This window comes from Gadus macrocephalus, chromosome 8 (assembly GCF_031168955.1).
Source record: "Gadus macrocephalus chromosome 8, ASM3116895v1".
NCBI lineage: Eukaryota > Metazoa > Chordata > Actinopteri > Gadiformes > Gadidae > Gadus > Gadus macrocephalus.
Window position 1 is genome coordinate 8,888,052 of NC_082389.1, and position 26,369 is coordinate 8,914,420.

A 26,369-nucleotide genomic window follows, 5' to 3' on the forward strand; every position below is an offset into this window, starting at 1 on the left:
ATTCAGTGCTGAGATAGGACTCGGCAGGAGCTGCCAATAGATAAGTGAAATAGGGCCAGAGTGAAAAGGCCTATCAGTCCCTAAGGGGCTTAGCCTCAGGATTCTAAAGCTCCCCAACTAACCGTGCAAGAATGAGATAGTCGACATTGGTTTTAAATTACCCGAGATTGCCTTGTGGTTTTGGTCGACGGGAGACGCCTGCAGACAAGATGTTTGTTGAAACAAGTGCAGCCATTGAGGCAGATTGGGGTGAAGAGCCGACCTGTGATTTCCCAGACAGAAAGATCAGGTTTGAAGGCTGGTAATTGCTGAATTGGCAAAGAGGCTTTGGAGGTCTTGCAGTAATAATATCTTACAGGAGGAGAGAAAAAATATGAAGATGAGAAGGGTGAGGCTGAAGGAGACTGGGGGTCTTCCAGGGAGAATACAGATCTAATGGTGTGTTATTTCATTCAAATAATAGCACACACCGTGCTAATAGCGCTACATTATCCTATTTTTCCCCTTTGCCTAACCACTTGTCCTTTCTTGTCCTGCTATGCCCCCTTAAAATGAGTCTACACAGGTAAGTCTTAACTGCTATCTAATTTGGCAATAATTGCTATCGTATGTCATAATTAGGCAATCATTAGTATCCTATTTGATCCACTGTTTCAAGCACTATGTCATTGTCAGCCATTTCCCTTGGAGACCGTCAATAACTCCCTTTCACATTTTCTGTGGAAACAATACAAACTGAAGAAAGGACTATCAAATGTTTATAGTTAAATGGTCTATGTAGCCATTATCATAATCATTTGTAGTTGGCCTTCCTTTTCACACTTGAAATGGATTTTCGATTGATATATAAAAAAATATCGAGGATATAAAACAATGCTGGAGGAGGAATGGTAATGACAACTCTTATCATGGACACAAAATCGTGATTTCATGATTTAAAGATATATATTTACTTTGCTCCACTGCGACCCCATTCTTCTATATTAAAAGTCTGTGCAGCGCTCAATCACTAAACTTTCCCATAAATGGCTTTTAATACCCAAAGTTTACTTTTGTTACAGGTGCAATAACAAAAGGCCTTTTAAGTCAGACTTGAAAATCTTTATGAGAAATTGGCAACGGCATTGAGGGGGGTGAAATATTGATTCTGGCCTCTGGCTGAGGCCAGTAAAAAGATGGATGGATTTCTTTGAAATGCACTCGGCGTGAGAATATAAAGACCGCTGTGTATTCGCACTCAGGAATAAATTGTTTAATGACATATCTGGGGTCACCTTTTTCTCGGTTTCCCTTTAAGGGAGGCGATGTTTACAGTGTGATGCATTCCTCACCCCAAACCGCCTGATGCCTCTCCACCTCATAGGGGCTTTGGCACAAAGTTAAAACGCTCTCCTTCAGAGAGTTGGCAACCTCTCGCGGGGACATCAATTTCAGTAGCTGTCGCGGCTGATTATGTTTGGGTAGTGCCACACGCTGACACCAATTGAAACCTCCTAGGGTGCGTGCACTGTTATGATGATATTGATTGATTTGTTCATTTGCATGCACGCGCCACATTTCTCTTGAGGAGACCCAGTTGGAGAGACACACATTTCTGTGGAAGGCATTTAATATATAATCAGTCATCCTTTCTTTTTTTGTTTTTGTTTTAATTTGTAAGTCGTTTTTTTTCCTTTCATGTACTTTGTGCTTTCCATTTTTGTTGAACCATTAGATTGCATCATTGGATTTCAGGTCAATAGCAATTTGAAATCTTTCTGAGGGTTTTGATATGCTGCTATATTAAGACAAACAGGCTTTAATAGGGGGTTTTAATGACTGACTGCTTAACACAGTTGTGTAGTATACACAGTATACTTCTGAAAAGAACCTATAACTAAGATGGATGATGTCTCTCAGATGATTACAGTGTTTATTGTGATGCGCTGCATAGTTGACAATCTCTAAATATGGCGCAATCCTCTGGAAAAGTTTCTTCACTATGGGTAGTGGTTTTGCCATGGAAAACATTGTAATGTATTTTGATTAATTTGAGTCATTCTCAATATTCAGCATTTGCTAAGCACTATAGCATTGGTTTACAAATTGCTTTTCTTCTGCCAACAAAGACTACTTTACCCTTATGTCTCTCTCTGAAAAGAGAGAGACACATTATCGGCTAGAAACATATCTATTATTTACTTGTAATGTAATTGTGCAATCTACTCAGATTATGAATCATGGCTTTTCCAGTTAATATCCCAACAAATTTTTAGTCAAACATGGGGGGGAACTGACCCAATGGAAAACACACGTTATTAATTGCTGAAGTATCGCTTGTAAATAAACTGATACACTCATATGACTTTGGTTGACACTAACCATTCATAGGGCTCTAAATCAAGTGTACATACTACCAACATTCCAACTATATAAGAGGTGGAGAGAACCAATTCAAAGAGACAATCATGACCGGGAACCAACATGGGGAGGTATTGTGGGGGAGCAGGTACTATAGGGGTACAGCAATCTAAGTGTGTGATTGGAGCATGCAATATGCAAAATTGTATGTGCAAAATGAAACACATATTATTGAAGTATGACAGCTCCATGGTGGCCCCCTATATGGTCCTTCACGAATCTGTCCAGGGGTGGTACTTGACACTGAACACTATTTTAATTTGACAAATGTAAATCTGTATTTGCATCCTTCCTTTGATCAGGGCGTCTTACTGGGCTCCTGTCTGCCGCAGTTTTGTGTGTATTAGCAGCGATCATTGCCGAACCAGGCGTCAGTGGATTGCGGCTAATATTCCTTGTGTTGAAATCCGCCGAGCGCAAAGGGAATAATTTATAGCCAGGGAATAGAAGATTGTCGTGTGGCGTGTGAAGTCTGGATTCCTATGAAGCTTCAAACTGACACGTCTCTCCTGTCTCCCTCTTCCGAGTCATTATTAAACACGGGCTTGACATTTGAAAAATGAAACCCTTCAAAATTAAACAGAAAAGCGGGCGCATGTTCTTTGGGGAGTGGGTTATTTTACTTCAATGCAAATTCTCCAATCGCCCGCTGTCTCTGGATACATTGCTCTTGATGGCAATGTTAGGCCAATATATATATGAAGTTGAATCAAATCTAAATTAGATTTGATTAAACTTTGTCATTGTGCAGAGTGTGCAGAGACCACGAAATGTAGTTATAGATCTAAACAGAAATGCAAAGGCAAAAAAAAATTAAGGTGCATATATATATATATATGTATAATTTTTTTTATAACTATGTGATAGGGTTTTTATTTCTCAAGGCTAGCCATGTTTGGAATCGAGGCCTGTTGAAAAGGTGTGGAAGGGCTGTTCATTGGTTGGGTTCATCTCTGTAAATATTGACTGAACTGAACCAGTCTACCAGGTGCGAGAGACAAAGTAATATCTAAGGTCTAAAAAGCTCAGGCACACACACCAATGCGTGCTCAAACACACACGCACACACATGTCATGCGCACATTCACAAACACACAAGCACACAAGATGATATTGATACAATATTCAAGCGAAATATTCTATATATAGCGTATCCATTTGTCACATTGTAATTCAATATTTTTATATATAGATGCACTATTTCATATCTCCAGAGATGGTGGCTAGAGCACAGATGTTTTTTCAGTCGTTCCCTGCTTTACATTCTGTTAGTTCCACACATTCCTGTTGGGTCCATGCCAAGTAATGCCCAGTACAGCCACTGGTTCCTTCCTGTTTGCGGTCTGCAGCAACAGGTGTGGCCTACTTGACACTCAATCTTAAGGCTCTCGATGTCGAGTTATTTCATATTCTGTTGGTACCGGCTAGGTTTTCTCCAAATGGCACGTCGTTTCTTTTTTACCGCAGACCTGTTAGCAAATTCCAAGTTAAAATATATCCCAGTAAAAGTATAACTAAATAACATTACGACGGCGGTAATGGAAATCCAAATGTAAACAAACTAAAATGATCCAATTAGACATCGTAATCATAGGTAACGTGTTATGTGACACGAAAAAAACAACAATGTTGTTATCGCAATGTTATTGTCATTTGTGAATGGTGTCTAAAAAAGAGGCCTTGTGTCACCTTACAGAAATAAAGACCCTGTTGTTCAAGTGTGTGGGAGGAAATGCTGCAATTTACTATCAATTGCTGCTTCCGCGGTGGCGGCAGCACCAGGCACACCGGGAACACATAGCCATGCACGGCAGACGGTATGGAGGGGAGATTGGAGGAGGATAACAAGATGATGTCGTGGGTGATTGACTCCCCGTCTCAGAGATTGCCATTCCATGCAGTCGCCTACGTTTGACATTCCCAACCGGCCACAGCCCCGCGCTCTCAGCCACGGCCCTACAAGCTACAAGCCCATGGATTTTTTTCAGTCTTTCCAGACAAGATCTTAACAAACCCCCCCAACCTTTTACCAGTATAATGATATATTGGCAATCTTCCCTCCCCTCTCTACACTCACCCACTCAAAAAACAGACAAAGCAGCAAATATATCATTAGTGGCTGCCCTATAGAACTGGATATTAATTATACCGTGTTCTCTCCGTTTGGCCACTCATTTGCACATGTACTGTAAATGTCACCGCGGAGATAAATGGAAAAACAAAGAGCGGTGCTCGTAGCCTTTACCCGTTGAGAATGTCACAAGGAGCTTGTAAGAGATGAGATATTGGTTTTTGGCCGGGCGTAGATTCTGGCTCAACGACCGCTCCTCTCTGGGCAATAAAACGCGCATGTGACACACGCTCTCGCGGCGCTCTAAAGAAAACAAACGGCAAACAAGCCGCGGCAATAAACAGTGGCCTATAATCCTGCGATCCCGAACAACATCAAGCCGTATACACGGCGTTAAGTCACCTGTCGGGCTCTGAGGCGGCGGCGGCGGACCGCGCTATAGGAGGGGGACCCCCGGAGGTGCTGCAATATGGATGGACCGTCTTCCTGTCCAATATTGTTGCTCAGATTTATGGAGGGGAGCGAAAGGCGTTTAGATTGGCCGGGTTGGTGTCTGTGTGGTTGTGGCCGTGTGGAAGGAGGGGGTTGCTCGCCGTCGGTGTCTCGTCGTTGGTACTTTCCGATCACACGGTTGTTTGTTTCAAGTGATCGCATGACGAGCCCCGCCGAAGCTCTTTGGGGGGAGATTAGAGGGAACAAGGAGGACTAAAGTCCATAAACAGCAGAAAGTTATGCGGGAACCAAAATAAATCAATTTCCTCTAGATGGTGGCGCGGCTTGTGAACATAATGTCTAACGATGATGGAGTTCGGCCACTTCATACTTGTCATAGTGGAATTGGACTGCCGTATTGCTAATGATGGTAATGTATGTTGTGCCTCGCCCGCTACAGTAATCCGTCAGTCTGTCTCACTTAAATGCATCTCATTGTCTGGAGTATTGCATTACGAACAGGGCTGGTGAAAGGAAAGGGGGAAGGTTGGTGGAGGGGCGGGCGGGCAGGCGGGCAGGCGGGCGGGGGGAATGTAATTTATGTGCTCATTCATTTGGGCGGCAAGTTAATGGAAAAGCCATATAACAGTATCAATTTCTCCCCCCTTTTTTTGCCACAGGTGACTGTAACTTTGAGAAGCCACTGGCAGGCTGCGGCTACAGCCAAGGCCGGGAGGATGACCTTGACTGGGAGCAGGTCATCGCCCGAGCAAAGCCCTCCCCGGATCCCTGGATGCCCTCAGGTAAAGTAGGGGACACCGTCGGTGGGGGGAACGCATCATTGTTATATAGTACGGCCATTTTCACACCTTCGGCGAAGCATAGAAAGAGGAGTGCCACGCTAACAAAAGCCTGTCGCACAGAAAAACGTTGCTTGTTCTCGACTGCATTATGTTCTAAATAAGGGACGGCTGTCGTAAACCGAAGGCATTCAGGCCATTGAGAGGGGAAAAATCGATTAAAATCCCTGTTCCCGTCACACAGACTGTGCTACGCACACGCATCACGCAAGGAATTACTTATTAATAGAAGTTCATATTTATTCTTCTTATGAATCTTAAAAACTATTAGTATCTGCCTCACGGAGAAAGGAACATTGGCACATTCTCCCTCCATCTGTCCAGCTCTATTCCCTCTTTTATCATTGATGAAGGTTGTTGATGGTGCCTGGTCGCACATCAATGTCCAGCTACCCCACTCCTTTGTGACAACAATGCAAATAGAGACAAAAGCACCGGGAATCCATTTGATATTAAAATACTCAAAATCCATTTCAATTAAAGAATCCTCTCCGTCGTCAGCCCCCGACGCAGAAAGATTCATCAGAATGCCTTCCCCCGCACGTTGTCTCCGCCTCGCGCAATTTGTCTCTTTAATGTTTCATTGATCGCTCCTCGTACGCTTTGAAACGGGGAGTCACAACCACCACCAGGGCAGGAGACACAGAAGGCATCAGACTAATGGAACCGGCGCTTTTGTTTTTTTCATGCTCCATCCAACAAAGGTGGTGTGGTAAACTAATGGATATTGTTTTCCCCCCCTCCTCTGACGCCTAATCTCACAAAGGCTGCGTGGCAGATAGATTGCGCCTGGCCTCCTCGGTGACAGGGGGTGAATTAATTAGCGGGCCCGTGCTAATTTCTACCAGTCCCCGTGCCCGGGAAGCTGCACGCATCGGTGTGTGTCAGGGGGGTCCGTGTGGAACCACCCAGGGGGACATTACCTGCGTCTAGAGTGCTAGAGGCAGGGGTGGGCGGTTGGGGGGGGGGGGGAGGGGGGTGGGCTCCTACCTTTTTCCGTCGCAAATGATTTATGTCGGCACACGCAGAGGTCGGACAAAGGTGGCGGCGGAGCCTCGGCAGAGACTTAACCCTGAAATTAACAACACGCTTGCCGGCTAAATTTAACATACCTGATTAAAGTCGCATGTCTGCTTAAGAGGCATCTCTGATTGTGCCTTCTAGCACGAGTACCCTCCAAAAACAGGCGCGCTTTTCACCCTCCGCACTTTGAATTGTGGGTAATTAGCGGGTTGCGCCATTGCTCTCCCTCCGCTTCTCCGTGCCAGTGCACACCGCCTGCCATATAAAACAGTAATCTCTCCTCTTTGACCGCTGTGAAAGAGCCATGAAATGGAGTGGCACTCGACGGCTAAAATTGTTTTAAGATGAGCGGCGGGGGAGGTTGAATAGAAATGCATTTAGGTGAAAGCCACACCGCTGGACAAAAAAAGCTATCTCACCTGCTATTGCCATGTCCCTCTCAACCCATACTTATGAACGGCTTGCAAACAGCCTCAGCGCGCTCCCACAACCGATCGTTATTCCCCCCGGCCGCGGTGGAGAGGGAATGGAATTAGAAGTGGACAAGGCCGGCCGCATTACCAGCTCAAACACGTCCAAGGAAGACATTTTGTACAGCAGCTTCTTCAAATAAAGTTTGTTTACGGCAAAGGGAATGTATGATCAAGGTGAGGATTATTAAAACATCCCTTCACCCTGACTATGTTTTGTTATTTATGTTGTTTTTTTCCGGCAGCACATATGGTCATAGTCATCACCAGCCTGAATGAGTTTGAACTAGATCGAGCATAAATAAGTGCTTAATATATAATTTGTCCCTTTTGTTCACTGCTATTATAAGGTAATAAAAAGCTGGAAGATCTCTTATTTAGATGAATAAGACCTCAATTTTTATCAGTACTATCGGCTGTAAACAAATGCCTGATAGTACTAATATCCCTTCTAATGCTCATTCCGATAACATTTAATGAAAACATCCATTACCCATTAAATGACATTGTACCAATCAACATAATAACAAATTAATTTGCCAAGTGGAGCTCAGTTTGTGCAGCAAGGACTTAACATCCTTATATAAAACATGTTGATATGCCTGGGCCACAAATCCCAGTAAGGACTTACTCTGCGTTCCAACTCATCCCCTCCCAGATCAGGACCAAAGTGGCCCTTATTCCACCCGAGGTGTAAATACATGAGTACCAAAAGGAAACCAAGAATAACACCCCCAACCTCCTGTCCACATGAAGGGGATGGATCCCACTACCACCACCAACACCACCACCACTACCACCACCTCTTTCCCGTTGAGCACATGAAGGCGAAAACACGAGCTTCAGTGGGGGCCTGAAAGCCCGGGTTGTTTACTCGGATGCTTTCCCTACCTAATTGCTACGTCTGGACGCAGAGTGCCCTTGTTTATCCCTCAGCGCAGCTCTGATTGCATGCTTTGGCTCCTTGAGGGTGGCTCAGCCCTGTGTGTGTGTGTGTGTGTGTGTGTGTGTGTGTGTGTGTGTGTGTGTGTGTGTGTGTGCATGTGTGCGTGTGTGCGTGTGTGCGTGTGTGTGGCTGTGTGCATGTGTGTGTGCTTGGCCACACCCCAGCATGTTTCCCCCTAGCCAAGCCAACCGGACTCAACCCCCCAGCAAACACCGTCATCGCAAGCCTCATCTGTCCTGGGTCATCGTGGTAAAAAAAACAACATAAAAAATACAAACCCTCAGCCAAGATGAGTATCTGTCAGCCTTGGAGACCTGAGTTGGACTCCGTTCCATGCCTCTAACAGGAAAAAAAATATGTCAACCTTGGGCACAACTGTGCAACTGTTCATTTTCTGAGAGGGGAATGAAATTTGAGGGTCGGGCGGTTGATTGCTTTCTTGTTGGGGTAGAAGATCAACTGTTCAAGACTGAATTATTTTTATGATTTTTTCCAACTTTGCATACAATCCTTTAACATCGTTTTCGGAGAAGGACGGACAGGCCTGCTGTGGGAGGGACTTCGAGGCTGTTTGAAGTAGAGCAGCGGTTCTGTGGATCTGACGGGTGCAGGGTGCGGTGGTACGTCCAGATGCCATTTAAAAGGACCTTGTTTTTTAGTGGGCCCCAGCTGGTACAGAGGTTGCCTCTTCCCTGATGGTGCCATAGTGTCTGCCAGCAGTGGACTGCTGCTACCCAAACCTCTCCGGATACTCGTTCCGGGGAGAAACGGCGAGAGGACCGGGAGAATAGAGTCCTCTAACGGAGATTAATTAGGGTTTTTGTGTTATGCTAAGTACAATAGCAAACACAGGCAACAGCAGAATGGCCCATTGTTTTTGCCTTAATGTGTGTCTCTAAATTGGTGGGGAGGAAGAGAGAGGAAAATTGCAATAGGTCGTCTGGCTGAAGCTGTCTCAGTGTGCAGATTGCATGTCCTTGGACCAGAAGAAAGGACCAGGCGGATGAGTCGTCACAGGGCGGCAGTGATCATCTCAGTGTCTGATAGATTCTTGTCAACGATTACCACCGTCGCTACTTTTGGATATTGCTTCCCAGAGCAAGGCCAAAGTCAATGTTTGAAGAGCAAATTGTTCTCAGAAGTCACACATTTATACCGGGCCTGTTTTGACCATGACATCAGGAGGCAATGTACAGGTCTAGACCTCGCTCTCCCTGGGATGGTTACTCTGGCTGGTTATCTGCCTTTTACTACAAAGGGAAACCATAACCATGTCAAATGGTAGCACAGAAAACTACAGCTAACTGAAGGGCATCGCAAATGTAATCAGAATTTAAAATCACATCAGCTAAAGATGCAATTTTCCGTCGATGGGAGCCAGACAAGAGGGCGCCCAGGGTGTGAAAATAAGCTAATTGCTTTTGAATCCGACCCCAACTTCATGTGAAAACCCAGAGCCCTCAAGGTGTTTGCATCATTGTGAGGTTAAGGAGAAGCCCCACGATATTATTATAGTGTCACTAAGGGGAGTCATTTCGTACATTTGTGAATAAACTCCACTGTTCAACGTTTTTCCCAGAATTACAGATTTCCAGAATTCGGTGTGTCTGCGTAGCTCGGGACAAAGGCTGAGGCGGGGCCTACCAAATGGGATTGCACACGCTACTTTTAACAGGATTATGATGGCACACCAAACGGTCATGTTGGAGGACACATTTGCATATTGCATCGTGTCTCAGCACACGTGCGATAACGGCAAATGATCCACGTCGGCCAGGTGACTCTGGAGACATGGCTAACCCTCGGGGGTGGTCCAGCGGTTGGGTCATCAGCAGGAGAGCCTCATTTCTGGGGGACGTATTGAGATTACATAATTAACATCAAACGGAAGACATTGATTGACACTCAGCAAAAGGGGTCGTTGTCACGGCCCACAACAGGCATCACCGGTTGCCACGTCAACCCTTTTGAATATAAATGCGGATAGGATGATGGATGGTTTTCGGGGTGAATTTCGTTCAACCCTGGGGAAAAGGCGCCACCAGCCATACCGTCAAGCACCGAACTTATTCAGTGTTATTTTTTAAGGCTTCTATCATGTTTCAGAGAACACAGGGAAATGTCTAGAAAATTGAGCAGAAGCCCCGGCTACCCACATTAACGTAACCCCCTCACAGCGAGATCTTTTCAGATTGGTGGCTGAAAGGGAGAATAGCGCTGTCTTCATTGACATTTCCAAAGCGGCTGGTGAGCTTTGCTGCGGCTGTGACCTCTGTGAATTTTATTAGCAAATGAGACCTGGAGGGTCTGGATTTAAAGAGCGCCCCTCCATTTTGATTCCCCCCCCAACATAATGATTTTCTCCAGAGTTCAGGACTCCGAATGCAGGCGAAATAATGAGCACTAGTCATTATTGCAAATTATATCCTCCACTTGTACCCATCACTCAACCCATAATGAATCTAAATACCTCCATCCAATGCATCCGATAGACTTTTATGATTGGGAAGAAAGTTCGCAATTGGAGTGAACTAAATTACAAGGGGATTCCATAGCCATCTTACAGCCATTTTACCCTTATTTTCTTTCACACAATATTGAATCTGATTAATAAAATGCAATCTACTGCTTCTCTCAATCTTCCATCTTCAGTCTTTGCTATAGCAATGCCATTTTTCTTCCTTTTCTTCCTCTAGCAGCAGACAGTAGTGTCATTGCATGCTTATATAGGATTAAATTAACCATTTTATCTCATCATTAATCATAGAACATGTGGTATCAGACCGAAAATATAGTATAGTATAAAAATATACTAGCCTATACACAAGCAAGCACAGACAAAACAAAAAAACAAAAACAATGTGGATTATAATGACAATAACATGACAAATAAGATTAGATATTTCTTCAGAAGGTTTGCAATGAATTACTTATTACTTATTATATATAGCTCGCTAAAGCAATCTGTGTACAGCTCTATTTGCAATACTCAGCCGGTGGTTTATATAACAGTGGTCAACCAATCTCGAGGCAAATTTTGGGTCATGCACCTGTATCCCATGATCTGATTCAATGTGGATCACTGCAATATTGAAAAATGAACAATTTATAGCTGGTTATTTAAATCCTGTGATGCAATTGACCATAACCTGTCCAGTCAGGCAGTTTTCTCTCCGCCTTGGCTTCTGAATTGATATTGTATTTATTAATTTGTAGTGAGTGTGGATGATAAGTGAGGATGACTTATTGTACACAAATGAAAACAAGTATATTGCCTCAAAACAACAATAGCATTCTCTTCTGTTTGGAGATAAATCTAGAAAAATATTGTTTTTACTTTCCACATCACCATTGACAAATGTTTTCATGGCTTCTTGCTTTTCCTCTGCTTGTCTCAGCCAAGAACATAAATCACACTGCCGTCAATCATGCTACTCCTATATTCCACCACAATGACAATCACAATAACAGTACATTGACAGAAAGGCAATTGTGAGCACGGGCAAAATACACAATAACAATAATGATGCATTTTACTTCTGCCTATTGAATTTGTCAGGCATCTTCAAGTGCACAAAATACGCGGTGATGATATATGACAGAAAATGTACCAATGCCACCATGTTCTCCATGCTACCGTATAGTCCGTTGAGCTCAGTTTCCCTTTCCTGCTGGTCTTATGGAGAGGCTCTAGGCATTGAATGGACTGCCCTCTTTAACGTGTGTACGAAGGCGAGGGTTCATGGTGTTTATGGGACCTTCTGACAGTAGGCTTATTAGATGTCACCCGTGCCTCGGGGTGATGTTTGCGGAGGCAGGAGCATGCCGCTCTGACAAATGAGATTCAATTTAAATGACTCAGTGGTTTATTAGACAGGCCCTGGGTCGCAAGGGGCGGCGACCGGAGACCTCAAGTCGGGGCGTTGTGTTTTGTAGTTTCTCCTATTTGAGGAGGTGATCTGTTAGGACCCAGAGAGTGAAAGCGCTAAGTGGTTCGGATTGTCCCCATGGGACGTTCATTTTGGGATTGATTGCCAATTTGTGAGCAGGACGCTCGACTCAGAGATGCCACTTTGAAAAATCTTGCAGCAGAGTCAATACACAAGGGCGCTTGCTTCTCTTCATCACAAACAACCCGAATTCCACGCAAATAACTACTGGCACATGATCTGGCAGATGGGTTAAGCGTTGACTCATGCATTGTCGGTTTTTTATGTCAGCCTCACACACCTGAGAAGCATTTGATGCCAGTCAACCACAAATAAATGAACTCACTTATGTTTTTGGTAAAAACTATATTTTGGAAAACACCCCCTGGACTACTGGATGAAAGAATAGCTCATTAAACATCCATGCCACAGTCAGACAGTGGTAAACCCAGGCAACAGTTTTCTACCTTCCAAATTCAAACTATTTCTCTGTATTTCCTTCAGTTCCAACATCAGGTCAAATCAACGAATTACAAATTCATATTTGTGAAATCTTTTCTTTTGTATTAATTTTCGACAGATTACGTCATCTATAATTCAGAACCTCTGGAGCCCCACTGCTTCAGAATGTCCCCTTTTGAGGATTAGTATTTCCTACAAGGCAATGTCATGTATTTTTTGTGCAGTCATCACTATAATTAAAGGTGAACATGGCCTACATTGGAATAATTGTACATTTGTGCTGGTGAATACCTTAGAGTCTGCGATAGCAGAGCACTGCTCTTTATGGAGTTACAGAGCTGACTGAGCCTTCCAATGTGAGGGGAGCTCTTTATTTTTAATTGGTCCTGAACATGTCATTGTTCAGGCACCAAGCAGAGAGATGGAGGAAGAAGAAAAAGAAGAAGACAGAAAACATCTTGTTCATCTCTACCACATTAGCACAGGACTAACACATTGATACATGATGCTATTTATATATATATATAATATATATATATATATATTACTCTTAGATAAGCTTGCTAATTAGTTTGTCATCCTCTCCTGGTTTTTTTTGCGGTCATTATGGCTTGGAGTGCCAGGCTACTGAATGACAGACTTTTTTGTTCTGTCTGGGGACTACAAAGGCGTCATGATGAGTTGTCACAGGTCCCCTTGAAACATTCTATTCTTACTTGTCATCGTATTCGGGTAGTTGATAATGAGCCTTTCTCTTCTGGCTGCAGTGACCTAAACCCGACAGAATTTTTGGATTTAGAATATGGGGACTAAGCTACCTTGTTGTTTAACGGATCCCCTTACACGATAATAAGGTTGTTTTTCTGGCTGATATATAATCGGAGAAACTCTTAATACACATTAACGGAAACATTTAAAGCTGTGGCAAACAAGATGCGACTCATTACACAGTGTACCCATTGTTGTATTAATGTTTCATTAACATCGTGGTACAGACGTACAAATGCTGCTTCTCTAATTACCAACAGCAGACGCACTCATGCATAAATCTCATGTGCTACGGTACTGCGATGTGACTGTTTCCCATGAATAGTAAGCAACCTGTTTTAATCATAGTGGAAAGCCATGGTGCCAGCATGTTTTGTCTTTGTAACTTGAGTTACAATTGAACAATTCATCATCGGATTATTAGTGCTGGTTCGCGTAACACCAAGGGTGGTTGACGCCCCTCTGGGGGGAAACAAAAAAAACTTAAATGGTTTGGGCACCTGAACAGATGGTTCATTGTTACTAGGGAGACCTCAAAGCACTTGCGTGGAGCCGCCTGATTGAAATCGGACAAATAAGTGTCTCAAAGTCATTTTTAGTAACAGCCTCTCAATCGTAGCACATGACTTCCTGGATAGCCTCAGAAACAATTAGGCTGCATGAGACTAAGTAGAGGAGACAGATTGGAATTGATTTTCTCTGTTAAGGATGCAATATCCTGGCTTTTGAAGACATTGGATCTTTTTTAAGGTTGTCCCTGAATGGTGCTATGTGAACATGAAATGACAGGGCCCACAAGATCCCATTCTGTCGAGATCCTGCCGAGAAACAACTTGGCACCGCACATGACGGGCGAAACCAGGGTACATTGACTGGTTGTCATCACAACCCACAACAGCTCCCGCTCTTCCTCACTCCTCTTCTTCTTCTTCTTCTTCTTCTGTTCTTCGACCTCCGCTGTTTGTCTCTAGTTCCATTCTGTAAACATGACAAGCACTGCGCCTTGTAATCTGAGGCTGTAGACAGATGAAATTGCGGTGCATCACGAGTGTGGTACAACACTTCGTGGCCAAAACCAGAGTCGTTGAACCACAAGGGTTCTGGGGCTAGCAAACTCTGGGCACACGGCGAAACCGCTAGTTGGTCATCATGAGTGTTCGTCTCGATGGTGAAGCCAACAAAAAAAGTAATCCCAGATCTATTGCTGTGTTGTGGTTGTGATCTCTTAATGAGCTAGAGGTGGCCCTTTTATAATTTTGAACAATGAATATCACAAAAACAGGGTACAATTTGACATTGAGAATTAACAGGCATGGCGTGCGTCATTGTGTGGTTTTTGGCACCCACCGTTGCTGTCTCACTTTTCGGTGAGACTTTATTCCCGAGCCAAGCAATGCAGGATGATGACAAACAGAATGTGTCCCACGTCTCATTGAAAGTTTGCCAGCGTAATCATTCTCACTTGTGTTTTATTGGCAAGTGGGGAGAGAATTAGATTAACCTTTAATATAGAACCCAAATGATAAAAGCTAAATGGGCCTTGCTTGGCAAATATATTACCACTTATTGATTTTTCATCATCTCCCAGCGATCTGTCATTTAGGCAAAGAGAGACTCCTCTCAATGATTCTGCATTTTTATGACTGTGATTGGCCGCCGGTCATTCCACATAAAAGGACACATAGAGGAAGTCCCATAAAATGTCTAAATTATGTCGAGGTTATTCGGAGGGAATGACCTCTACATAAATTTCATATTTATCCTTAACGCAGATTTTAAACCTTTACTCTCATTATGATTCATCGTAAAACTCACAGCTTTAATGCCTTAGATAATGGACTTTTAAAGCTCATGTAAAGAACTATCAGTCCTGTTTCGCTTTCATATTTGAGCGTCCATCCTTCGGACCACAGACGCACACAGTGACCGACCCCGGGGAGGTTTGGGCTGAAAGATTTGGGCAAATAATGAAATTGTGATTATTTTGACCAATATTGCAATTATTTTTTAGTTTTTTTTATGTTCTGTATTATTCACTAAACAAGCAATAAATCATTCATGCGTGTGTTGAGATGAATTGATGCATGAATTGATATTATACCATCCTTATTTAATCTTACTTATTGAATTGTAAAAGAAAAATAAATACAAATCTTACTAATCTCCAGTCAGTAACAGCAAAAGTATCGCAGCCTTTGCGATTTGTATATCGCGTACTATTATATTGGGTTGCCGGTTTGAATTCGATCAATCGCTCAGCCCTAGTTCCTGAGTGTCCACCCGTCGGACCACAGACACAGCGACCGACCCCCACGGAGGTCATCCTCATCACCTCCATTTCCCCTCCCATGTCCTCCAGGCCCCGCCTTCATGATGGTGAACACGTCGAACCGCTTCGCCGGCCAGAAGGCCCTGCTGCTGACGCCCCAGCTGAAGGAGAACGACACCCACTGCGTCCTCTTCCACTACTACGTTGGAGGCCGGGACAACAGCCGGCCCGGCCAGCTCAACGTCTACATCAAGGAGAACAACAGCCCTCTGGGCATGCCTATCTGGAACGTCTCCGGCCCCGCCACCCGCACCTGGGGCCAGGTGGAGCTGGCCATCAGCACCTACTGGCCCAACTTCTACCAGGTACGCCGCACCTCCAGGTTTTCCACACAGGCTTACGTGTGTTGCGTAGGAAGGGAGTGCGGACACTTTTGGGTTAACACTGGCGTTAGGTTTCGGGGTATGACTCAATAACACGTTTTTTCCCGAAGAGAACAATGACAACAAACAAAACTAACGGTTTTGAGGGAGACCAAAACAGCCGCACACAGGCACGTTTTTACAACTCCTAGGAAACAGATAAATTATTGATTCACGAAACTACCTCGGTATCCATGGTAATCTGTTCCCAGTCTCTTTTCACACTCCCGGCTCCTCTTTTTCCATTCCGGAACTCATTTGAACTCGCCAGCGAGCATGACAGAGGGGGGGCCTTGGCGGGGGTGATTTCACACTCGCCTGGCCATTAGTGTTCACCGGGCTCCTTCCGAGTAGCCCACCAAATGTTAATTGATGCAGAGAGAACCCTTAACCTCCCAGCAGGAGAACGGCCCCCCGGTGGATTTTTTCATTACGGCGGCCAGGCAGGGCTCGGCCGTGTAGGTAGCCGGGGGGGGGGGGGGGGGGGGGGGGGGGGCAGGTCTGCCCGCTCATCATGGCCACGCCGATAACTAAGCTAACAAGGGACACTGCTGAGCTTCTCCCCGCTGAATAACACCAGGGGAGCCCGTCCCTTTCCCTGCTTAATGAAGGCCGCCCGAACAAGAAGGAGAAAGGGGGTGGAGGCCGGCAGCTGCGGCACAGGACGCACACCGGTGCACGCGTGCCCCCCCCCCCCCCCCCCCCCCCCCCCCCCCCCCCCCAAGTCTGCCTCCTGACGTGCGGTGGTGTTTGGTGTTGAAAACTGGGTAAGGAGTAAACAGTGGCGGGGGCATCACTGCTGTCGCTGAGGCAGGCCGGGGTTCAGGATAGGACCGAGATCTCTCTGTTTATCTGTTGATACAACCGCCAGCCCAGCGGTAAGTGTATAGTGTAAGATGTATTGGATACAGGCATTTACCAGAGTTACATATTTTATTGTGTTATGCCATACAATATGTAGAGGCTATGTAATCGAATCCAATACCTAATCATTTATTAATTACAAACATTTTCTTCCATGGTAGAGTTGTTTACATGCAGATGTTTGTTGAGTTAAAGTATTTATAACCAGCCTACCATGCTACAAGACACTGAGTCTTGTGAAACATCCAGTGTCCAAACTAGGGCTGCAACTAACGATTATTTTAATAATCGATTAATTGGTAGATTATTTTTTTAGATTAATCGATGAATCGGATTAAAACATTTGTAATTGCCGCATCTTTATTCAAAAGCTGAACATTACTAAAAATTCACAGTGCAGACTGAAGTGTAAAAACACCAGGTTATTGCTCCAATGTCTCGGAACTATTAAAAGTAATATTAAATGATAAAAATAAAAAAAAACATAACTGGGATATCACAAAAAAAACATACAATGTACGATATACATTTATATCTATACAGTATATAAGGGATGTCCATGGTTAACCGGTCAACCGATAAGATCTTTAACCAGTAAATGCTAAAATAATTCATCTTAATTTCTCAGATGACACGAGATCGTAAATTTTTATTGATATTGATACCATCTTCGAGACTCCTAGAAATATAACTTTTATTAATGCTTTAATTGCTGATAAGATGATCATAGTTCAAGATAGGACGTTAAACAGGTCATAATTCCATCTTTACTATCTATTTTATATTGCTGGGAAAACAGGTTTTCGCCAAAATCTCGGATGATTTTTATTTTGTGTTGCATTTGAACACGTCAATTCTATTACTGAGCCTACCTGAACACATCACCTTTGACACTGTTTGCTATCTTTTCTTAGCTAACTAGCTCTATATCCTGCCGATTTTAACATGGATTTAAAAACTGGATTACTATTTTTAACTGACGGGACTTTCTACACCGTCCGGTCATGTGATTACTACCGCTGCTTTAAATGACTGTTGATGCATGCGGGGCCGACTCAGAGCCCGTCTGCACACCGTCTGCAGCAGCAGAGTTTTCGATTGGACTAGACGGATACTGAGTTGAAGGAGTTTTTTAACCCAAAGACAGTGAAGGTACAACACTTTTATATAGGCCTACAGTCCAGTGTTAAGATATGACCAAAATACAAGCTGTGATCGCTCACACTAAAGCTCGCTGTGGGCGTGCAGCGCCGCGCCTACGAGTGACGTATTAATCCCACGACTCAACAAATCAATGACCAAACCTAATCAATTTTTATCGATTTTATCGATTCGTTGTTGCAGCCCTAGTCCCAACCCTTGGACAGAAGGCGAAATGACTGCCTCTGTTGGTATTTGTCATAGGCCACAACATGGGAAAAACTTCTCTTGTATCATAACCATCCGTGCTCCACCACTCTTTAGTGGAGGGAGAGAAGAGCTCCTTGAAAATTGCCACTAATTAGCAACATAGGGCTAATTATAGGTATCTATAATTGCACAGTAACCTACGTGATTGTCAAAAGGGAAGCCACCCAATACTCAGAAATTATATTTTAATTACAGATGAGTTTTTTTATTTTTTTTTCAAAACGGGCCTTTGAGCCTTTGATAATTACTCTGCTGTCAGGTGATCATGAAAACTTTTAATTGAGATTGTCATGCGTTCTTCAACAAATGAGTCAACATTCCTCCATGCCCTTTCATTGTCCGACAAATGAAAGCATGCAACAGGTCAACATCTTCCATACAGCCGCCAACACCATATAATAGGTACTATTCAAGACCTCCAACCCACCCCACTCTCCATCCCTGCTGCCCCATCATTTGAACACCTGGCTTTCAAGCTACCCGGCCCCAAACCTCTCATCATTTCAATAATTTACCGCCCCCCCAAACCCAACCCATCATTCCTACCAGATCTCTCTGAATTCATCACTGCACAATCTCGCCATCTGTTTTACTCCATGGCGATTTTAACCTCCACATTGACTCCCCGGAATGTAAAAACGCTATGGACTTCCTGGACCTACTCAACTGCTTTAGTTTGTGCCCTCTGGTAGTTTGTGCCCACAACCGTGGGCACATCCTAGACCTGGTTTGCTCCGCTAGCCTCCACATCCACAATGTCTCCAGCACCGACCTCTCCATCTCTGACCACCTGGCCATCTCACTTGTTATTGACATTCCCGCCCCCGAACCCAAACAGGACCGCAAAATCACTTTCCGCAATCTTAAATCCATCTGTCCAGTTTCTCTCTCCAGCTGCATATCAAACACTCTCTCCGGCCTCACCTTTCCTGTAAATCCAGCCCCCATGGACCTCGTCAACATCTACAACAACACACTGTCTACCTCCCTCAACAAACTGGCCCCCCTGAAAACGAAAACTGACACGTTCACTCCCTTGGCCCCCTTGGTTGACCACGGAACTTTACAAACTCAAAAAACGTCTTCTGCCCTGCGTACATTTCCACCGGGCGCGTTACGGCAGCGCAGCGCTGCCTTGCGAGCCAGCCGTATTCACGCGAGATCACGAGATCACGCGATAATCCTAAACCTAATGTACTCACCTTCCACTCCCAAAACTACTGCCATTAAATGCCACGCTTTGTCCTTCCGGCCATTTTCATTATAAAAAGGATGATTTGGTACATAAATGACTTCATGTTGCTGAACTTCGACAATGAGTCTCTCGTTGTCCATGTTGCCGACCCTCTGAGACCCTTTGATTGATTGACTGCTGACCTGGTGCCACCGGTCATGACGTAATAATGTTGATGTGAAGTTGTGATAGGCTACATGAGTATTGTGTTTTATTTTGAAAATTGACCGGATGCTCTATGGCTTTAACTTTTTCACTTCCTGCCCGGCTCGATCTGCTCTGTTGAAATTGATGTGGTTCAGCAACGGCTTGTGTCAAAAATAGAAGTGCTACGGAATGATAGCGCTGCGGCGCGTCGAGCCGCTCCTGGGACGCTGTCGAGACGTTCCGCAGCGCGCCCGGTGGAAAGGGTCTCATTGATTAGAATGGAAGCTATCTGCTGCGGTGACCGCGGCCAAGACGTGCGGCAGCCGTAACGCGGCCGTAACGTGTCCGGTGGAAACGGGCCGTTAGACAACTAGAACGACTACACAAGAAAACCGGTCTCACAGTACACGCCCTCGCCTACAAAGAGCACATGCACCTCTACAAATCAGCACTCAACAAAGCCCGTTCTGCCTTCTACTCTGGCATCATTCAATCTGGATCCTCCAACCCACGCACTCTTTTCCCAACCATAAATAAACTCCTCAAACCCCAGGATAACATCTCATCCTCATTCACCCCGGAGAAATGCAATAACTTCCTATCATTTTAGAAATCATCCACAACCAGCTTGCCACCTCCTCTGCCACAAGCCTTGACTCAGAACCTCCACTTCCTTCAACCCCTAACCACTGGCTCTCCATCTTCTCACCCATAACCACAGCAGACCTCTCCAAAATACTCTCCACCATGAAATCTTCCACCTCCCCTGGACCCCATGCCTTCTGAACTCGTCAAAGCCTGTTTCGCCTCTCTCATCACAGACACCATCAACTCCTCCCTAAACTCTGGCACCGTTCCCCCCCCCCTCTTAAGCTTGCTGCCATCACCCCCCTCCTTAAAAAACCTGGCCTTGACTCCGACGACCCCAACAACTTCAGACCCATCTCCAACCTGACATTCCTCTCAAAACAAATGGAAAGAGCCGTCGTAACGCAACTCAAGCAATACCTCCTCTCCAATAACCTGTACGAATCATTCCAATCCGGCTTCGGATCCCACCACAGTACTGAAACAGCCCTACTCAAAGTCACCAACGACCTCCTACTCTCCTCTGACTCCGGCCCCCTCACCATTCTCCTCCTCCTCGACCTCAGTGCTGCCTTCGACACGTCAATCACTCCATCCTCCTCAGCCGTCTGCAATCCATTGGCATCACTGACTCCGCTCTCTCCTGGTTCACCTCCTACCTGTCTGAAAGATTCCAATACATCTCCATTAACAACCACAAATCCCACACCATCCCTGTCTCACACGGAGTCCCCCAAGGCTCAGTGCTTGGCCCCATCCTCTTCATCCTCTGCATGCTCCCACTAGGCTACATCATCCGCCGCCATGCTCTTCAATTCCACTGTTACGCTGACGATACCCAATTATACATCACCACCACAGCCATTACCCCCGCCTCCTATCCACTCTCACCAACTGTCTCACTGACATCAAAACACGGATGGCCCACAACTTCCTCAAACTCAACGGCAATAAAACTGAAATTATCATCTTGGGCCAAAAAAACTATCAGCCCCACCTCCCAGAACTTCACACTTTGCATCGACGGTCACTCTGTCACTCCCCCCCCCCCTGGTCAGAAACCTCGGCATCATCATGGACCCCACGCTCTCCTTCAAGTCACACATGAACAGTGTCAGAAAAACGTCCTTCTTCCACCTCCGCAGCATTGCACGCCTTCGACCCACTCTTTCATCCTCAGCTGCCGAAACACTTACCCACGCCTTCATCACCTGCAGACTCGACCATTGCAATAGCATTCTGTATGGCCTCCCCTCCACTATTCTTCAAAAATCGCAATATGCACAAAACTCTGCTGCCCGACTGCTTACTAACTCCCCCTCCAGAGAACACATTACTCCCATCCTCCGTCAACTTCATTGGCTTCCAATAAAACAACGCATCAATTTCAAGATCCTCCTCTCCACCTACAAAGCGCTAAACAACTTTGCACCCTGGTACATAACGGATCTCCTCCATCGCCACTGCCCCACTCGCCGCCTACGCTCCGCCGATGCCAACCTTCTCACCTCCATCACCAAGACTAAGTATCACACCCTCTGGGACAGAGCCTTCGCCATCGCCGCCCCTACTCTCTGGAACTCCTTCCCTCTGGCCATCCGAAACTCTGATACACTGTTCATTCAAAAGTCGACTTAAAACCTATCTCTTCATGACCACCTACAACATTTGAGAAATCATCCTCCGCCATCTTCCACTCTCTCCCGCTCACTTAATGTGTTGCCTATTGTTGTGGTGTTGTTTATTTTTTTTTGTTTGATTGTCTGTACTGTCTGTATGTATTCCTTTCTTATTTGTAAAGCGTCTTTGAGTATTTAGAAAAGCGCTATAAAAAACGGATCTATTATTATTATTATTATTATTATACAGGCACTGTTACACAATCAACAAGTGAACACCTATATTCTTGTTATCAACACCATGGCCCCCCCTGGCTCTGGAGTGAATCAATCCTGGTGTAATGTAGAGCGTCGGCTGGTCTCTGGGAGACGGAGCGGTCCGGTGATGTTGCACAGCGAGGGCTGGGGTCGACTTCCTGTCATTTTGACAAACGAGCGGGGGGGGGGGGGGGGGATCTCTCCGCGTGACTCCGGCTGCCTTTGTCCCCTGTGAATCTTCTTCACCGAGGGTCAGTCCCAATTATGCACTCCGCGCTAGCATTGATGCTGGAATCAATTATATCACAGCCGTTAGCCCTGCTGACGGATGTCTGTTGCGCAAACAAAAGATTTCAATTAGAGAGTTGGGATCAGGTCATTTGTCTGGTGGTGGTGATATGGAGTCGTTGGCCTTTTAATTTCCTTTAAATTAGCCCTTAATGAGGCCATAATTGGCACCCAAGACATTCACTTTCATATTTCACGAGACAAAAAAGACATGTATAATTAGAGGGTTCATCTGAAGGAATTCTCCCTTGCAACAGACAATGATCACCAAGCTTGTTTCCATGATCCGATGTTCGAACAGTGTTGGAAAGGAATGTGTGTGTGTGTGTGTGTGTGTGTGTGTGTGTGTGTGTGTGTGTGTGTGTGTGTGTGTGTGTGTGTGTGTGTGTGTGTGTGTGTGTGTGTGTGTGTGTGTGTGCATGTGTCGGGGGGCCTTTTAACCCCCGGCTGGCGACACGCAAACACATGTCTTCAGTGAGGCCTAAAAAAAGCACGTACACATCAGTGCATATATAAACTACAGAAAGGATGCACGTTATTATTAGAGAACGATGGCATGCCGAACATTGGCAGCATGCGTGTGGCAAAGCACTCCCTCCAGACACCACACCCTCTGGGGTTTGGGCAGGCCTGGCATTCCCCTGTCCCTTTATATGACCCTGAAGCCAGGGGAGTACATACCTCCTAAAACATTCAGCACTGGGCCACACCCTCTCATGCTGACAACCATTTGTTTTGCTAGGGATCTTGGCCTCTAAGGATAGGATCATGTTTTTCTGAACAGTGTATTTGGTTTATTTTTGTCACTGCTGAAATAAGATTTACACACGTGCCTGCCTTGTAAAATGACCCACAAACAACTGGGTGATCCTGCACAGGGCATGCTTGATCTCATGCATCTCATGCTATGCGATGCTAGGTAGGCTAAACGGTATCTAAGTACGCCAAACAAGTTAGTAATAACCACCACCACACTTAGCAGTAGGGCCAGTTCTGTTGAACCAACCCCCACCCCTACTTGCGTTAACCAGCAGTGGGGTCTGTGCTGTTGAACACACCTCCACCGCTGTAGCGTTAACCAGCAGTGGGGTCTGTGCTGTTGAACACACCTCCACCGCTGTAGCGTTAACCAGCAGTGGGGTCGGTGCTGTTGAACACACCACCGCAATTTTACGCTAACCAGCAGTGGGGTCGGTGCTGTTGAACACACTACCACCACCGCAGCGTTAACCAGCAGTGCCGTGTGCTACGGACACCACCTGCCTGTCCATGCTCATTAGGATCACGCCTTGTCATAACACCTAGCCGCGTTGGCATATGGCGGAAATAATGTCAGCGGCCCCGCGGTGCTGTGACTGAGCGGACCCCATTGCTGCGGTATGCGCCTGTACGGTTAAAGGCTTATCCAGGCTGGCGAGGTAAAGGGCAGCCATACGCCACTGCCATTTGCAGACGTGTGTCTATTAATCACTGGAGTTCATGCGTCTTCCTCCTCCTCCTCTTTCAGATTGTGTTTGAAGTGGTTACCTCGGGCCAGCGGGGTGTGCTGGCCATCAAAGATGTCGCCGTCCAGGGCCATCAATGCAGTAAGTCCTTCTTCTACTTTCATCACCTATAAAAAAGAAAGAAAGAGCATCATCAAAGGCTCATTGTGCTGTTCCTGACATCTGCCCAAATATTAATATCCCTCCCATTACATTTTCAAGGCGACCGACCTGAACGGCCCCTCGCAAACGCATGCGAAGCCTCTAAAAAGTTTTATCTTGGAAAATACGAGGTTCTGCCACAATAGGCCACTAATAAATTCTTGGATATAGCCTTAACCTTGCACGCACGCACGCACGCACGCACGCACGCACGCACGCACGCACGCACGCACGCACGCACGCACGCACGCACGCACGCACGCACGCACGCACGCACGCACGCACGCACAGATTCTAACACTCGCATAGCATTATTTGAAAACACTCCGAAATACAGTTTGTAATGCAAACAATGCAATGATGGTCATACACTACAGTATAATTCCTTAATTTGATATATTAGTATCTAAACACATTAGCCCATGGATAAACAAATGCCACAACAAAACAAAATAATACGCTACATCTATAAGCACAATTAACACTAGGCCTGTGACAGATTACTGTTTACCGTCAAAATAATTGCAACTGTAACAGGGAAGTAAATTGCATGCAATCCCACCCATGTTTCTGTCTAATATACCTCTGTTTGATAAAGTGGTTTATACAATTTAAGCATCAATCAATCTATTGATAAATACACGCGACTGAAAGCGACTGAATTCCAACACATTTGACGTCAATGAGATGGATTCGTATGGGGACCCGTATCTCACATAGATGTACTTCAATCAATCTATGGCCTCTAGCTACGTGATCATTGTGGGAATGTGTAAAGGTGCGAGCCGATCAATAATCCAACGAGTCGGCGATGGCGTATCTCCAACATAATCGCAGTGAGTCCTGAGTGGAGGACAGACGATTCATTTTCTATTCATGCGGCCCTCAGGAATATCGCACACTGGCTTGTAATAATGACACTAGGGGACCGCTCTGGCTTTCCATCAATAAGAAAGAGAATCTTTGCTTTGGAAAAAAATGTATTTCTGTAATTTTTCATTGAAAGGACTAATAGGTCAAAGTTATAAGAGTGGCTTAGTTTAAAAGGCAGCGGATGAAATAATCTTCAATAGGCGTGTGCGTCAATGATGAAAGTTATACAATTAGCTATTGCCAAGTCTTTGGAGATTTAGTTTGTTTCAAATCAAGGTCGTCCTGTTGAATTGCCCTATTTTTTTTCTGTGCTGAATCGGGGTACTAATCAAAAACGTTCTACATACGTTTTTTTTCTGTGGACCATCCTAATCAGTGAACTCAGTTAACGGATAATGAGCACAGTTGAAAATAAGAAGAATGCTTTTTGAAGAACTTACAAAAGATCGAGCTCAAAGCTTATGGTTGGGTGTTTAAATGTTTAAAACTACCACAAAAGATTCACCCAAACCCTATTCATGATAACCTAGCAACAATCTAGAGACAATCATGGTGTCTTCATTTTGTTTTTACCCTCACTATTTCATTTTTTATTTCAGTGAACACGCCTCACTTCCTGACCATAAAGGGTGTGGAGGTCAATGCTGGACAGACCGCTTCTTTCCACTGCACTGTCAATGGTCGCAAGAGGGACAACTTTCACCTCTGGCTCCAGGTTTGTTATTAAATTATATTTCTATCCTGCTTTCTGCAGGGCGTTGGTTGCCGTTGACAATTCTTTCTCCCAAAAACATTTCATTCTTTGGGATTAGGGATTTCCGCTACGCCTAGCATATGCCTGTGGACTACACAGACTATACACTCGAGACTGTGAATGGGATTAAGGGCTTTATACATGAAAACAACTTTCCTTCAAATGATCAGTTTTTTCTGTTGATCACAGAGAAAGCTGTTTGGTTAACCATAATGATCTATAAAATAGTCATTCCAGCAAATTAATCTATTAAGCATTTTTAAATAAACTATTTATTTTAACATCATACTCTGCTCTACTCTGCAATACAATCAAATTACGATCAAAACACAGATTATCTTCCCAAATGCAAATCCCACCCTCTCTCCTCTAGCCTTGTGTCAACACCTCCTCTTCAGCAGAGTAGATTGTCCATTCAATCCAAACAGACACATTTCCCTCCTCCCCACACCTGACTCGCAGCATTGCTAACATTTCCCAGTAGCCCCATCATTAGCAGCAGCAGCAGCAGCAGCAGCATTAGCAGCAGAAGCAGCATTAGCAGCAGCAGCAGCAGCAGCATTAGCATTAGCAGCAGAAGCAGCATTAGCAGCAGCAGCAGCAGCCTGGACTAACAGCACAGCGCTGCGCATTAGC

General features: G+C 45.0%; 1 protein-coding gene across 1 annotated transcript in view; it reads left to right on the top strand.

Annotated features, from left to right (window-relative positions):
• LOC132462835 (receptor-type tyrosine-protein phosphatase mu-like) overlaps window positions 1-26,369 on the top strand; it is a 151,054-nt gene that overhangs the window by 31,457 nt on the left and 93,228 nt on the right. The window contains 4 exon segments of the mRNA XM_060058595.1: window positions 5,584-5,706; window positions 15,721-15,995; window positions 23,968-24,046; window positions 25,579-25,694. Coding sequence (XP_059914578.1) covers window positions 5,584-5,706; window positions 15,721-15,995; window positions 23,968-24,046; window positions 25,579-25,694 — 593 coding nt within the window.